General features: G+C 41.5%; 1 protein-coding gene across 1 annotated transcript; it reads left to right on the top strand.

Annotated features, from left to right (window-relative positions):
• Window positions 1–14,882: 14,882 nt before the first annotated feature.
• On the top strand, window positions 14,883–16,471 carry LOC141132253 (elongation factor 1-alpha, somatic form-like). Its single transcript, XM_073620467.1, is given in 2 exon segments — window positions 14,883–15,222; window positions 15,224–16,471. Coding segments are annotated over 2 exon segments (1,386 nt in total). The 5' UTR covers window positions 14,883–14,941; the 3' UTR covers window positions 16,329–16,471.
• Window positions 16,472–16,777: the final 306 nt, after the last annotated feature.

The following is a 16,777-nucleotide window of genomic DNA, read 5'->3' as shown; positions in this document are numbered from 1 at the left end:
TATGGTGGGGGTTCACACTTTTTTGGTATTATCTGCTCTAATTCTCTCAAAACTAAACCTTTGAACACATCTAGGTGTTGGTTAGCTCCATTTAAAGGATTAAAAAGTGATTTGTTTCGCAACCCACTATCTACAGATGCCGATGAAATATTAGTTACTGGATGGGAATTTTTGTTCAAAAAGTATTTTTTCATGTTTAGCCTCCTCATGTATTTATGTACAATAAAGACGTCAAATTTACTTATTCGTTTTTTAAACCACATTTTAAACCCAGATGTAAAATGTTGGTTTCTTTATGGGTCAGTGTAACATTACTCAAATTGAATATGCCACTCAGTCCAGTTCCCTCCCTTTTTTTGGAGCCTTCATCCGGCCCTACAGCCCCTGACTCTTCTCTCCTTGGGCCTAGTTTCTGGGTTCTGTCTCTCTTCCAATGGGGCTGTTCTCTCCATTGTTGTTCTCTGTATACCGGTGTCTGTTGGTAATGTGTGGGGGGGCCTCCCTCTGTGGGGAAAGGCACCCCGACCCCTCTTCTGCCATCCCCTCCCTTTCTCTAAAAAAGGACGGGGTGATTGGTATCTTTCTCTGTTTTCATATTCCCATAAAGGGTCATACCTGTTATAGACTGGCAGGTGATACTGATTGTTAGGGGGCAGATAGTGTTGGGAATTAGTTTGTCCTCCTCTTACCGCCCTCCCTCTACCATAATTAGTATCATTCCTGAGAGGTGTAGAGTGGCCTGTCAGGGGATAAGTAGATACTTCAACCCTCTGATTTTCCACTATAGGGGGACCTCGATTCCTAGACTGCTGCGGCCTCACCTCATTATTCTCCCTCTGGGTGTTCTCCATACTATTATCTTTATTATTCATGTCTCTGGACTCCGCACATGCCTCAAGTATACATGCTCAAATTTAGAGATTAAAAAATGTAAACAGAACATTTCATATTCCTGATATGTGCCTGCTGTACCATGCTCTTGTAAGAAAATGTATCTGTTCTCTTTGTATTACTTCCTTTGTGTGAAAATACCTGGTGATCCTGACAGTCCCTCCGCCTTCCTATGATAAACTGACCACACTGGGCATGAGAGCACAGCAGTGCTGACAACTCAGTCTGCTCTCCTCTAATGATCAGACTTGTCCTGACACGGACCCCCCTGCACAGCTATTCACTGGGAAGATTAGTGTGCTGCTGTTTCTCCTCTTCCAGCTGTGTGTGTGTGTGTGTATGTATATTTACACATATATACACAAAACGTACACACACACACACACACGGGCATTTTAAGCCCCACATTTTAAATTCACGGTAGGCTCTTATCTGACATCCTTATTAGTAAAATGAAATAGAAACAAAGAAAAAGAATGGGACTTTAAATGAGGCTTATTGTTGCAAAAATTAGTGTATGAAATAAATATATGATATAACCTTTATTGTATCAAAAACAATTCCGTGGTCTAGAAATGCATGATAACGTTTTCAAAACATACATAACCATATACAAAGGCTGATATTTTGGTAAAAATATACCATAAACACATACACTGTATACAATGATGATACATAATTATACATATTTATAACTGAGTACATGCAATATAAAAGCCAAACTGTCTTGGCATCACATGAATAGAAAAACTCTACGTGTTTCGTGAATCACATTCAGGAGTATGGATGCAAAAATTAATTCACTGCAAGTACAGAAAAATCATAAAAATATAAATATAATAAACCCTTCATAAAAATGAGGGAGGGAAAACTTTCTGAACGATACAAAAAAGTTCCCTTAGGGAGTATTTGGATATACTAATACTTATAGATCAGCCCAAGAACTAAACTGGCTCATGTGAGGATGAAGGAAGTGGGAGAGGGGGTCTCCATCACATGCCCAGCCCGGAGCTGAGGCAGGAAACCCAAAACCAAGTCAAGGGGTCAGCTCGTAGGCAGGTTAGGTCATCACAATGCAATCCCAGAGAGAATAGATGATCTAATAACAATCTGCACCAATCTGGAAGATAATGTATAAATTTATTGTAAGGATGTGCGTTGTGTATATAAAATGTATAAAAATAAAAAATTGAAAAAATGAAAAAAATCTGAAATAAAATTATAAATGTAAAAAAAATAAAAAAAACCCTAAGCAGGAAATGAGAAAAATGTGTGAGTGGAGTCAAAAAGGACTCCTGCCTATCTTGCACGTGTAAAGGTAGGTAGGCCCCTGCCTTACATAGTTAGTGGTAGACAGCGCCCCCCTAATCTACATGCAGGGTGTTGGACAGATGGATTTCAATGGGTTATTTTTTTGAAGCACATGATTAGAGCCTGAGGCTCTAAATGGCTTTAAAAAAGGGGGGCTCTGGGCGCAGAGCATTGCTCCCTGAGCCCACCCAGTTGTGTCACAATAGCGAATTAATATTCGTTATTGTCTTCCTGATTCTCTTTCTGGCCAATCGGGAAGTTGGTCCTGAGAACCGATTGGCCGGGAGTCTTTGGACTCCCGGCCAATCAGGTCTCGGAACCCACTCTCAGTTCCTGTTCAGCCTGGAGGAGAAGCCCCGGCTCTTCCCTGAGCTGGAGCGAGGAGCAGCAGCAGCCCTACCCCTCGTCCTTGATCCTCGTAGGTAAGGCCGCCTTCCCGTCTGTCGCCCGCCAGGGGGGGGTGTTGCCGGATGCGGAGGTGCAAGGGAGGGGGTTTTATTTGCCGCCTACCCCCCCAAAGAATATTGAGCACCAGCCACCACTGGTGGTAGATCTAAAGGTGATCATACAGTATATGTTCATCTACAGACCCCTCCAACCATCTGTTTCTTAAACTGTAGATGTGCATATTCTCTTGGGCAGTTGTGCATCTGTGCCTTTTGCTTTTTCTATCTTGTATCCCTTTTGTTCTCTTCTTTCAAGACATTAGTGGGCAACTTTGTATGAAATATCTACAGTTTCTCTGTGGATAAATCTCAGTGTCACTGATCTGCAGCCATCTACATGCATGTATTCCAGTTACCATCAGAAAGGCAGCCATAAGAAATGCTATTCAGCTGTGACCACAAAGGACAATTTAGATGGATAGGGACAATGTACTTCTAAATAATGATGCAGCGCACCCTCTTTGAAAACAAAAAAATTGTGATCAAATCCTATTTAGTGTAAATAACCTGTGTGTGGAATGGATACACACACACACATATACAAAACTTCACATCAACAATGCAGTGAACATTAATATTAGCAGTCCACATCCTCATTAAAAATATAATAGCGATGATATTGAAATATAGACCCAAAATGGCGTGTCCACATCACGATCTCCTCCACTGCATGCTCAAATATTGCAATGTATCCACAAAGCCATGCAAGTGTATCCCACCACCTTCACCTCAAGTTTTGGACCTAAGAACATACGTTGTTAGGTCTAATGCATTTATTCCCCCTTGGGATATGAATATGGTGGTCCCCCTCTTCATAGATGTCCTTATGGGATAGTACTTTCCTTGGTGGTGGTGAGTGATAGGTATCTCTTTAAGAGATGCTCAGCCTCTATTCCTCAGCTCCCTGACACTTAAATGAACAAAGGTTGGCCTCCCATAGTGTAGTATATTATAAAATACCAGGGTTATTGAAAGAAATGCACTTAAATTAAAACAGACGGTATTAAAACTATTTGTGCAGCCGCAATCCAAACACTTTGGCGGCTGTTGGCATCACCTGGCTCCTCCCACACGTTACATCACTGTCCTTGTGACTTCTTCATGGAAAACTGGGAGTGACAGGGAGCTGAGGAACAATGTACTGTTATCCTTTAACAGGAAGTGACTGAACATGGATCTTTATGGCAGGATCACTAGATAATATTTTAATAAAAAACTGCCAAATTAAAAAATTAAAAAGATATTTAGTGTATACAAGGGTGAGTGACCACCCTATATATATTAGTAAAATGTGTATTCATCAGACATGTGTATGGTGATGTTTAAAAATCACAATAGTCATATAGAGCGTGAATTCCAGTTATCACAATAATCACATACGACATAAATTCCAATTATTATAAATAATGTCCAAAATGTGATGAAAAACTCATTGCCAGCAGCACTGTAATATGCATAATAAGAGGAAAACATATGTGAATCCTTAGATTGAGCAGGTAATCCTCATACATTCGAACTCCACACGGAAATGAAGGGGTAAATGCACTTACCAGAAGGGATGGACACTCTCACCGTACGGCGGGGTGTCATACAGGCTTACGGATCTATAGATCCCAGGGATGTTTGTTGGAAGCTTGCTGGAGGGTGCTGGTGATGGATCCCAGTAAATACATCTGAGGCAGCCTCTGGAACAGGGTGGTCTGTATATCCTTGGATGGATGGATGGATGCATTGGTTCCCCTCTTGGAACACACAGATGACCAAACGATACAGTTCTCACCCCATCAAATGAAATCTGTCACTCTGACTTCTGTCCTAGATCCGTAAGCCTGTATGACACCCCACCGTACAGTGAGAGTGTCCATCCCTTCTGGTAAGCGCATTTACCCCTTCATTTCCATGTGGAGTTCGAATGTATGAGGATTACCTGCTCAATCTAAGGATTCATATATGGTTTCCTCTTGTTATGCCTATTACAGTGCTGCTGGCAATGAGTTTTTCATCACATTTTGGACATTATTTATAATAATTGGAATTTATGTCGTATGTGATTATTGTGATAACTGGAATTCACGCTCTATATGACTATTGTGATTCTTAAACATCACCATACACATGTCTGATGAATACACATTTACTAATGTATATATAGGGTGGTCACTCACCCTTGTATACACTAAATATCTGTTATATTTCACCTAGCGCTGCATTTTATTATTTTTCAAATTTTTACACGGTTACTACACTGGTGATGCTGGCGGCTATTACACTTTAAAAAATTTTTAGTAGCGCAACATTATTCCTGTTTTTTGTTTAAAAAATTAAAAAGGACTTTTGAAATACTTTAACATAGCGGTTTATATATTTTGTTTATTATTAGGACATTGAAGAAATGGCTGGTAAAAATGAGGCTTTGCAGTCTTGCATGAAAAATAAATTATAATTTTAAGCATTAATAACCATATGCATCATTAGTTATGGCTTGACAATATTTTCAAAACATAAAGACATTTCAGTGATTACAAACATTTGAATGCTTGTAATTGTACAGTGTATTAAAATGTGTGCATGTATTATGCTTGTACTGATAATAATAATAAAAAAATAATCTTCATTAACTAACCTTTGTTTTGTGGACGAAACAAAATGCCATTCAAAATCACTTAGGGTGCTTTCACACTGCTCGGTTGAAAAAAAAAAAAAAAGCATTAAAAACGCATATGCATTTTTGATGCATTTCCGGGGTGCCTAACTCCCAGCATGCACCTGTGAAACATGGACGTATGACTCAAAACATTCACCAAAAATGCAAACTGCGTTTTTTACGTGTTTTCTATTCATTTCAATAGTGAATTACGTTTTTGGGGAGGTTTTGAAAAGCGCACCAAAGATGCAGCATGTAGGAATTTTCAAAATGTATCGCACCTATCACAGCACAGAGGTGTGAAGAGTCCCATAGGATTTAAAAAGGAAATATTTTTATTGTGTTTTTAGCAATTTAAAAACGCAGCAAAAAAAACACACCACTGTGAAAGCAGCCTTATGATGAGTAGCATAATGTTAGACATTATGATGTAACTTACTAATCTAGTTGGACCGCATAAAAGCTTTTCATTTCATACATCTTTTTTTTTTGGTGTTTATACTTGTGTTACCTATTACGATCTCTGCTTTTGTTACATATATTCATTCCATCATTACAACTGGATGAGCATTCATTGATTTGCCCGGATGAATAGAATTAGCAATGTCTCTTGATTCCCAGGTAGAACAATTAAATTATGTCACTGCTACTAGACCATATTTGTATCACAGTTTTAATCAGTACAACCAGCTTGAAACATCTGCTCCAAAGTGGCACCTTTTTAAAAACCGCTTACAGTGAATAATGCTAAAACAGACATTTAATAACGAAGTTAGGAACGCTGATGCCAGTACTAATCAACCAGCTTTCATAATTTAAAAAAAAAAAAAAGGGACTATTTCCTATCATGTTAAAAAAAAAAAATAAGGACTCTGTTCTTGGCAAAAGCTGTCATTTTTTTTCTCCCGTTTTTTTTTTTGAAATTTCCTCCAAAAAGAGTCGTTTTAAACCCTGGTAAGCATTACTATAAGGCCCTCGGGCACCAAAAGCCAGAAATCCATGTGTCACATGCCTGGTGGTGGGGCCTGATGTGCAGAGGTAGGTTTCTCTGGCTCAGGAGCCCTGGTAAGGTAACAGAGTGCCAGAGCACAGAGTGGCACGAGTGCCTGAGAAGTCTTCCTCTGGTGGGTGCTGGCTGTGCATCCCAGAGGCAGCAGGGATGGTGGACTGACTGTATAATCACTAGCAGATAAATTGGACAGAGAGTGAGGCTTAGGTTAGTAGGCACATATAGGCACATATACAGGAACAAAGTCCATAAGCAGAGGCAGGCAGTCCAGGTCAGCAACTAGCAGGCAGATCAGGTGCAGATGGCAAGCAGAAGAGTAGTCAGGAGTCAGGCCAGGGTTGGTAACAGTAGGCAGATAATCAGAAGGAGCAGGCAGAAGTGTAATCCAACGGCAGGTCAGGGGCCAGCGCAGGGGGTATTCAGGCAAGGTTTGGAATAGGATCAGGTCAGCAGTAGAGGATCAAACGCAAGAACGGGTAGTAGATCACACAGGGAACGTAGTAGACCAAATGGCAAGAACCTATTGCAACAGTCCAGTTTAAACTGCTTACCTGGCACCTGTGCGCACCCGCAGATCAAATACGATCAAGATCGCTGTGGTTCTGCACCTGCTCTTTTTCTAACACCGTGGGGTTTTTATTTCACCGATTAGGTTTTACTTTTTTTCAGAGAATGACCTAGAACAGTACAAGCAAAACCATTTATGAACTGGCTCCGTGTCACTTCTGTCAAAACTAGAACTGAGGTTAAGTAATGAAAAGTATTCAGAACAATGGCCTTTGCTAGTTACACGCATAGTTGCCAACATCTGAAAATAGCTAGAATGGAAATCTTGAATGAGACAAATGCAGTGTGACCCGTAACCAAAAATGACAGGTGGTGCTCAAGGCTCCACCAGGTCCCCTTGCATGCAAAGCCACTGGGGACAAGGACAGATCTTGTCCCAGCTCTAAATTCCAGTAGAGAAAGAGTCCTAAAGGTTGCACAGAGCTTAATCTCCTTAATGCTCCAGGGGTGGACTAAAATGTGTTGGTGGGGCGGCCTGGTTGGAGCCTATGCTGAGGCGATCATACCTTTTCACAGGGTTCTGCTGTAAGGTCTGACCTTTAGGATTATTTTTCTCTACTGAAAAATGCAGTGTGCTATACACATACACACACAGCCACAATAATAAACCCCCAACATTAGAGTCAATGGCCAAAAAAGTAACGCCCAGCATTGCTGTTAATGACCGCAATAATAACCCCTAGCATTGGCGACAATGGGATCAAATATAACCCCTAGCATTGGAGTCAGTGGGATCAAAAACAACCCCTAGCATTGGTGTCAGTGGGATCAAAAACAACCTCTAGCATTGGTGTCAGTGGGATCAAAAACAACCTCTAGCATTGGTGTCAGTGGGATCAAAAACAACCCCGAGCATTGGTGTCATTGACATCACTTCTAAACCCCCAGTACTGGTGACAGTGGCTGTATTACCAAACCCCCTATAATGGTTGTCGGTGGCAGGGCTATTAAACTCGACCCGTTGAATTGGAATTCAGTGGTTTCACTTATCTGATTACACACTCCGCTTCTCCCTGATGACGTCAGGACCATACGATAGTTTAACAGTTTGGTGTTGATCAATCTGCCTGATAGTATCAGATTTATTTCTGTGCCAGGTGCTGGAACACAGAAAGCACTCCAGCACCCAGATGCCATTCAGCTAAATGCCAAGTTTACTAGATCCTGCAGGACAATGCAGGGATTTTGGACACAGTCAGTGACTGGAGCCATGTCACAAAAGTGCTACAGATCACTGTCATTACAGTTTCCTGCATCATGCATAGAATCTCTAGCTAATCCTGTAGCATTTCCGCAGTCCAACAGCGTTCTCTAATATTACATATACTAAATATAATGTGTGGCCCTTTCTTCACAATGAGACTATTCTGTGATCTGCTGCAAGGAAAAAAAAAAGTACTGTACTATATATAAAACCAAAGAACTCAAACAACTGTTAAAAATGCAGCAACTGCAACCCAAGCAGATGCTTTAGGATTACTTTTAAGCATACAGTGATATTTTCATCCAGGTAAAAATTGCATTTCAGAAGAAACTTTCATTTACTACCCTGAGAGACAATCTGGTTATCAGGAACATCTTCGATTAACCCAAGGAAATCGATGGGGTCTGTAGTGATCAATATGTCTCACTGGCTTCGAAAAAAGACACAAAGTACAAAAGTAGAGCATCTCTTTTATACTGTGGAAGGGTAGTTGTTTTATTTTCTTTTAGACAGACTCTGTAATGTTCTGTTAAATTATAGAGAGAAGCCTAGATTCACTATCATCTCAGACAAATAAGATGCTTTGTAAAGGCTTTTGCTGAAAGAACACCTGCATACAGAAAAAAGTTTTAAGTGTTACATTTTAACAACACTTCCATAGACATTGTAATGCTAGCCATTTTTTTCTGGATAAAATGTGGAACCTTGTTTTGAATTTTATTATTGTTCCCCTCATTTCCCTAAAACTGGCTAGACTTTGTTGTTCAGCCCCACTGGCTTAAAACAGTAAAATCAGTCTGTATATGCAGCAAAGCATGCTGGTTATACTCACCGTGGAACCTAAGGGGTAATCCTCTGAATTGTGTAAAAAGGCTGTTTGAACTGGTCTTCTCTGATCCTCCCCTTCTTCCACTGTCCCCAATTCATCTCCTGATAAGATAGAACCTTTGAAATCACTCTTCACATGTTCAGTTTGGTGTGCATTGCTAGAAAGTTTTGTTTTGTTCTTAGGAGGGTACACGTGATTGGCACAGAGCCAATCAGCACTTTCCAGACAGAGGGCCAATCAGCACTGTCCAGACAGAGGGCCAGGGGTCCTGCAGTCTCATAGGACAGTCAGAGTAGAATGAAAACTCCTCCTACAAGCTTTAACCAGACGCTGATTGAAGTCACAAGACTGCTATATACTGCTGATGAGAAAAGATATTTAGCAGTTTATATTTACTAAAACTATTGCATTTCCATGTTCTTTGTACTGTGGGAGACCAGATATAGTGAATGCAGAGTCCTGGGTTTAGTAACACTTTAATTGGAAAATCTGAAAACTGCTAAACAGCATGGATGGAGGAAGCTTCTGCTGCTGGCTATTGGATTTTGACAAGTGGCACCTGCAGATGCTCCCTGAAACATCAGTCTCACAGAACTCTCACCTCATATAATAAAGTAAATCGCATCAGTATGTAGGTTGAAATCTCCACCTCAACCTACTTACTGATGCGATTTACTTTATTATATGAGGTGAGAGTTCTGTGAGACTGATGTTTCAGGAAGCAATCTGTGAAGTTATCTATGGACATTTATGGTCACCACATTTATGGTCCCCCACTCTACGAATCCCCATTTCTCCTGTAGTACCTATTCTCCTTGGAAGAAAAACACTGATCGATTTTTTTTTTTTTTTGAAAATTGTCCTATGCACATGTTTATTTATCATCACTTCATTGCAGGATTTTGTACACGAATTGGACACTTGGTATTTTTTTTGCACAATTTTTGTGCTCTTTTGTGGAGCTATCACTACTTGCACTTTAATGCCCCGTACACATGGTCGGACTTTGTTCGGACATTCCGACAACAAAATCCTAGAATTTTTTCCGACGGATGTTGGCTCAAACTTGTCTTGCATACACACGGTCACACAAAGTTGTCGGAAAATCCGATCGTTCTGAACGCGGTGACGTAAAACACGTACGTCAGGACAATAAACAGGGCGGTGACCAATAGCTTTCATCTCTTTATTTATTCTGAGCATGCGTGGCACTTTGTCCGTCGGATTTGTGTACACACGATCGGAATTTCCGACAACGGATTTTGTTGTCAGAAATTTTTATATCCTGCTCTCAAACTTTGTGTGTCGGAAAATCCGATGGAAAATGTATGATGGAGCCCACACACGGTCAGAATTTCCGACAACAAGGTCCTATCACACATTTTCCGTCGGAAAATCCAACCGTGTGTACGGAGCATTAGACTTTGGCACTTATAAACACTCCATTTGAGAATTGCACTTATACCTTTTTTATATTGCACTTTATGAGTTTGAATGATTATTTTTAATTCTGTGTGAGATCACTTTATATATGCTTGATTTTTGTGTACTGTGAACATTATTAGGTTTTGCTTCAGGTTTATTTATTTATTCTTTTCATCATTTTCTTTGTGTTTAGGTAGATGTACCTATTACCCTTAGTAGCGCGAGGGACACTTTGAGACCTGCAGATGCTGCATCCCCTGTTGGCTTACAATTTTTCATCTGACCTTTATTTTCACATAGAGGGATGTTGGGTGGGAGGGTGCTGACAGGGCCATCCATAGCTCAAATTACTAGCCAGTTCATCAGGAACTATGATGTGTTCCATGCTTGGCCAGCTGTTGTCCGGGTCAACAAAAGTCCAGTAAAATTTAACCACTTCATTCTCTTGTTTTGTCTTGCTCCACAGAAGATTTATTTTAAAGATGTACAGGCGTACATAGATAAACAGACATCCAAGAATTCACCTTGACTTGTTTCTCACATATGCAGAGGCAAGAAAAGTAGACTTTACTGCCCAACCGCCATGCCTATACATTTAAGGTGGCCTGAGGTTGTGTGTTGAGATCATGGTCACTGCACACTCCCAGAACAATGAGATTCCCCGAAGCTAGCAGAACAGGATCATGTAACCACTCAGAGCCAGTCATGGGGGGGGGTCCCATGATATAGAAGCCGCCTCCCAAAACTCCCTAAAGGGCCACTGGCGTGAAGGAGTTAATCATAAGAATAATGTAGATCTAGCTGTCAGCTAGCAGGAAACGATGGGGAAAAAAAAATTTACCTTATAATTAAAGAACAAGTCCTTTTTCATGGAAAAAAAAAAAATTGCAAATAAAAAAATAATATAGCATATACAATTGCGACACAAGTCATATTGTAATTGAAGGTTACTAAAAATTACCTTTCCTTTTCATTCTGCAGCTCTGTTTTTTTCTGTAAAATGCAATGCAATATGGCTACCTGGAGGCGTTCTGTACACAGATGTTGTACAGAACTCCCCCTGAAAATGTAATTTCCTGCTTGTGTGATTGGTTCACCGATTTTCCCAGAAGTCTGCACTAAGATACTAATCAGATTTTTGGCACCTCCTGCCAGGGGCGTATCCGGGGTGGACAACGTGGCAATCACACCCCCCCCCCCCCCCCCGAGTGGCAATTGCACCCCCCGAGAAATTAGATGTGGGCAAGAGAGCGGGCGGGTGAGAGTGGGCGACCCCGCGTTGTGCAAAGATCGGTTTCCCCAACAAAATCTGTTTCCCCTGGCTCTCGGTCTCGACTGAGATCGGAACTCCGCCTCTCCAGACCTCTGCACTGCTGCTCCTCCTACTCTCCCCCGAATGCTAATCATCCTTCTACCGTCCCGCCCCTGTGTATTCGGGGGAGAGTAGGAGGAGCAGCGGTGCAGAGGGCTAGAGGGGCGGAGTTCCGATCTCACCTGAGACCGAGAGCCAGGGGAAACAGATTTTATAGGGGAATCGACATCATCTCTCACTGCCCGCCCTCACTGTGCAGGCAGCTGCAGGCAGCAGAGAGATTACATCATCTCTCTGCTGCCTGACTCTGGGACACAGCAAAAAGACAATCCCCACCTTAGCAGCAAGTGACAGTCCGCAACTTGTGGCAGGTGACGTGGCAAGTGACAGTCCACAACTTGTGGCAAGTGACAGTCCGCGACTTGTGGCAGGTGACAGTCCGCAATGTGTGGCAGGTGACGTGGCAACTGACAATCTGCAACCTGTAGCAGGTGACGTGGCAAGTGACAATCCGCAACGTGGCAGGTGACGTGGCAAGTGAAAATCCACAACATGTGGCAGGTGACGTGGCAAGTGACAATCTGAATCTGGCAGCAGGCAAGTGACAACCAGCAACGTGTGGCAGGTGACGTGGCAAACGACAATCCACAACCTGTGGCAGGTGACGTGGCAAGTGACAATCTACATCTGGTGGCAGGCAACGGTGGCAAGCTACACCACGCTCAGGGCTCCCATTGATCCTGCATTATGGAGAGTTGAACTATTTCATTTTATATAACAATGTAATAATAAACGAATGCGCTTCAATCATCCTGACACCATATAAACTATGATGCCAGGATGATTGAAGTGCCAACACCAGCCACTGCCCCGAAAAATTGCCTGCAAAAAAACTTCTTTTCTGACAGTGACTAGACTCTGGATCCACCCCTGCCTCCTGCAACAAAAATGTCAATTTTGGTGAGATGCTCCCAAACGGGACTCTCGTCTAGAGGGATGCAAAGACTGCTAATTTCCTCATTAGAGCCCTGCAGGTGCAGCAGCTGCTTGAGCATTATAAAACCACTCCCATACAGATTCACTTTGCACATGGACACATACAGACATCTAGTTCTTTAGCGTAACAAAAGGTTTGGAATCTGTAACAAAGTTTGATAAAATCCTTGCAATGTACACAGATTACCCAGACAGAGAATTTTTTTTTTTCTCAACAAAAGTTAGAGAAACGTTAAAGAGTTACAGTGCAGCTGAAATGATCATAATAATAGATGTTTCATTTATAAGTATCGAGAGTTCAAAGAACAAATACAATTAAAATCATTTACAAATCAAATACAAGTTACTTTATCCGCTTCCCGACCAGCCGTTGCAGTTATACTGCTGCAGGTTAGCTCCCCTGGGCGAGCCGTCGTAGCTGTACATCGGCTCTTTAAGACGCTGTAGCAGATGCGCACCTGCAGCATGTCCCCCGAGCCGATATGCGTGCCCGGCGGGCGTGATGACTACCGGTCACCTGCGATCACTCGGGACAGAGCGAGAATCGGGATCTGTGTGTGTAAACACACAAATCCCGGTTCTGTCAGGGGAGAGGAGACAGATCGTGTGTTCGTACTAAGTAGGAACAACGATCTCTCTCCTCTAGTCAGCCACATTCCCCCCACAGTTAGAACACATCTAAGGAACACAGTTAACCCCTTGATCGCCCCCTAGTGTTAACCCCTTCCCTGCCAGTGACATTTATACAGTAATCAGTAGCTATTTTTAGCTCTGATCGCTGTATAAATGTCACTGGTCCCAAAAAAGTGTCAAAAGTGTCCGATGTGTCCGTCGCAATGTTGCAGTCCCCATAAAAAAAATAAAAAAATAAAAAAATCGCAGATCACTGACATTACTAGTAAAGAAAAATAATAATAAAAATGACATAAATCTATTTTGTAGGTGCTATAACTTTTGTGCAAACCAATCAATATACGCTTATTGCGAATTTTTTTTTTACCAAAAATATGTAGAAGAATACATATTGGCCTAAACTGATGAAGAAATTTTTTTTTTTTTTACTATTTTTTTGGATATTTATTATAGCAAAAAGCACAAAATATTGTGTTTTTTTCAAAATTGGCACTCTTTTTTTTGCTTATAGCGCAAAAAATAAAAACCGCAGAGGCGATCAAATACCCCCAAAAGAAAGCTTCATTTGTGGGGAACAAATAACATAAATTTTGTTTGGGTACAGCATCAAACGACTGCGCAATTGTCAGTTAAATCGACGCAGTGCTGTATTGCAAAATATGGCCTAGTCAGGAAGTGGGCAAATCCTTCCGGGGCTGAAGTGGTTAAACAACAATCATTTTTCTTTCCCTATTTTAAATGTTAACGCCTAAAACAAAGCAACAGACTGATAGCAAAGCTCTTAAATAGAAGAACACATTTATGGGACAAATTGTACAATATCAGAGGCCTTATGGAGACCCCTAGTGACCAAATACCTTTATTACACTTGATGTACACAACCGTTGAACCCTCAACACCAAAATGAGTCTCAAAATACACCCACAAATCTTCCTTGTTAATTTCTGGAACTCCCTAGAGAGATTATTTATTAATAATTTAATAATAATAATAATAATAATAGTCACATTCAGAGTTTAACCCCAAATGGTCTCGGATCTCCATTTTTAATATCCAAAGTGCCTCTCTGAATATCTAAATTGTGGTGAAGAGGTGTTATGTCAACTCCTTACTGCCCTTTTTAACCCCTAAAAGCTTGCACCACTGTTGTGGTATGGCCCCATCCACTTGAATGGATTGTGTTCAGTGGGGATGTCTATACACTCATACTGCTGCCTTTGAAGTTTGAGAGGGCAGGGGTGAAAAAAACAAAACGCTGTTCAACTGTTTTTACTGCTCCCCAACTGCAAATGTGAACGAGGCCTCACGGCATTTCACAAAAGCATCTCCCCCATGAATGTGAGTGGTGACTCTTTCTATGCTTTGTACTAAAACCAAATTGATATCTGCATTATGCTCTTGGGCAAAATGTTTTGCTGCATCCCATACATTCACAAGCTTTTAAATAAGATATTATTTCTTGTATCACAATTTACACTATATATTGCCGTTTTCTCAATTTTTGTCCAGTAGTGGCAGTACTAAAACATTTAGTGGCAGTAAAATGGTCACAGCATTGGCATAATTTATCACCACATTTACAGGTGCATCTCAAAAAAATTTGAATATCGCTCTTCCTCGCCGAGTCTGTGGTGAATTTACAAGGTGTCCATCGCCAACATCTAAAACTCCACAATGGGAAAGGAAAAGACACACATCAACATCATTGCCATTGGATACGTAGATTCTGGCAAGTCCACAACAACTGGGCATCTCATCTGCAAATGTGGTGGGATCGACAAGCGTACCATCAAAAAATTTGAGAAGGAAGCTGCTGAGATGGGAAAGGGCTCCTTCAAATATGCTTGGGTGTTGGACAAACTGAAGGCTGAGCGTGAACGTGGTATTACCATCGACATTTCCCTGTGGAAATTTGAGACCAGCAGGTACTATGTCATCATTATTGATGCCCCTGGCCAGAGACTTCATCAAGAACATGATCACTGGTACTTCTCAGGCTGACTGCGCCGTGCTTATTGTTGCTTCTGGTGTTGGTGAGTTTGAGGCTGGTATCTCAAAGAATGGACAAACTCGTGAACATGCTCTTCTGGCCTACACTCTGGGTGTGAAGCAGCTTATCGTTGGAGTTAAAAAAATGGATTTCACTGAGCCACCATACAGCCAGAAGAGATACGAGAAAATTGTAAAGGAAGTCAGCACTTACATCAAGAAAATTGGTTACGACCTAGATACCGTTGCCTTTGTGCCCATCTCTGGTTGGAACGGTGACAACATGCTGGAACCCAGTATCAACATGCCATGGTTCAAGAGATGGAGCATCACCCACAAAGAGGGAAAAGGCAGTGGAACCACTCTGCTGGAAGCTCTTGATAGCATTCTGCCTCCTAGCCACCCCACTGACAAGCCTCTTCGTCTGCCTCTGCAGGCCGTGTACAAGATTTGTGGTATTGGTACAGTACCAGTTGGTCGTGTTGAAACTGGTCTCCTGAAACCAGGTATGGTGATTACCTTTGCTCCAGTCAGTGTAACAACTGAAGTCAAGTCTATGGAAATGCACCATGAAGCTTTGACCGAGGCTTGTCCCAGTGACAATGTTGGTTTCAACGTAAAGAACGTTTCCGTTAAGGATATCCGTCGTGGTAACGTTGCTGGTGATAGCAAGAATGACCCACCATTGGAAGCTGGTCAATTCACTTCACAGGTCATTATCCTGAGCCACTCAGGACAGATCAGTGCTGGCTATGCACCTGTGCTGGATTGCCATATTGCTCACATTGCCTGCAAGTTTGCAGAGCTGAAGGAGAAAATCGTCCGTCGTTCTGGCAAGAAATTGGAAGAAAATCCCAAGTCCCTGAAATCTGGCGATGCTGCCATCATTGATATGGTCCCTGGTAAGCCCATGTGTGTGGAGAGCTTCTCTGACTATCCTCCCCTTGGTCGCTATACTGTGCGTGACATGAGGCAGACTGTTGCTCTTGGTGTCATCAAGGCTGTCGAAAAGAAGGCAGCAGGTACTGGCAAGGTCACAAAGTCTGCTCAGAAGGCCCAGAAAACTAAATGAATATTTCAACAATCCAGCACCACCTCAGTCCTAACCAGCGGTGGAAGATCGGTCTCAGAACTGTTTGTCTCAATTGGCCATTTAAGTTTAATAGTAAAAGACTGGCTAATGATAATGCATCGTAAAAGCTTCGGAAGCAAAGGAATATTTTGTGGACCTTTTGTTTGTGCCAGTTTTAAGTTAGTAGTGTTTTTAAATCAGTAATTTTTAAGCGGGAACAATTTGACCAAAAACCTGTCACCAAATTTTTTGAGACCATTAAACAAAGTTAATGAGAAAAAAAAATGAATATCAACAAGTTAATTTAATTCAGTAATTCAATTCAAAAAGTGAAACTCATATTGATTCATTGCACATAGTGATATATTTCAAGAATTTCTTTCTTTTAATAGTGATAATTATGGCTTACAGCTAGTGAAGACCCAAAATACAGCATCTCAGAAAATTAG

The sequence above is a fragment of the Aquarana catesbeiana genome, linkage group LG03 (genome assembly GCF_042186555.1).
Source record: "Aquarana catesbeiana isolate 2022-GZ linkage group LG03, ASM4218655v1, whole genome shotgun sequence".
Taxonomy (NCBI): domain Eukaryota; kingdom Metazoa; phylum Chordata; class Amphibia; order Anura; family Ranidae; genus Aquarana; species Aquarana catesbeiana.
Note: the sequence above shows the minus strand (reverse complement) of the source record. Positions and strands in the feature narration are given on the sequence as shown.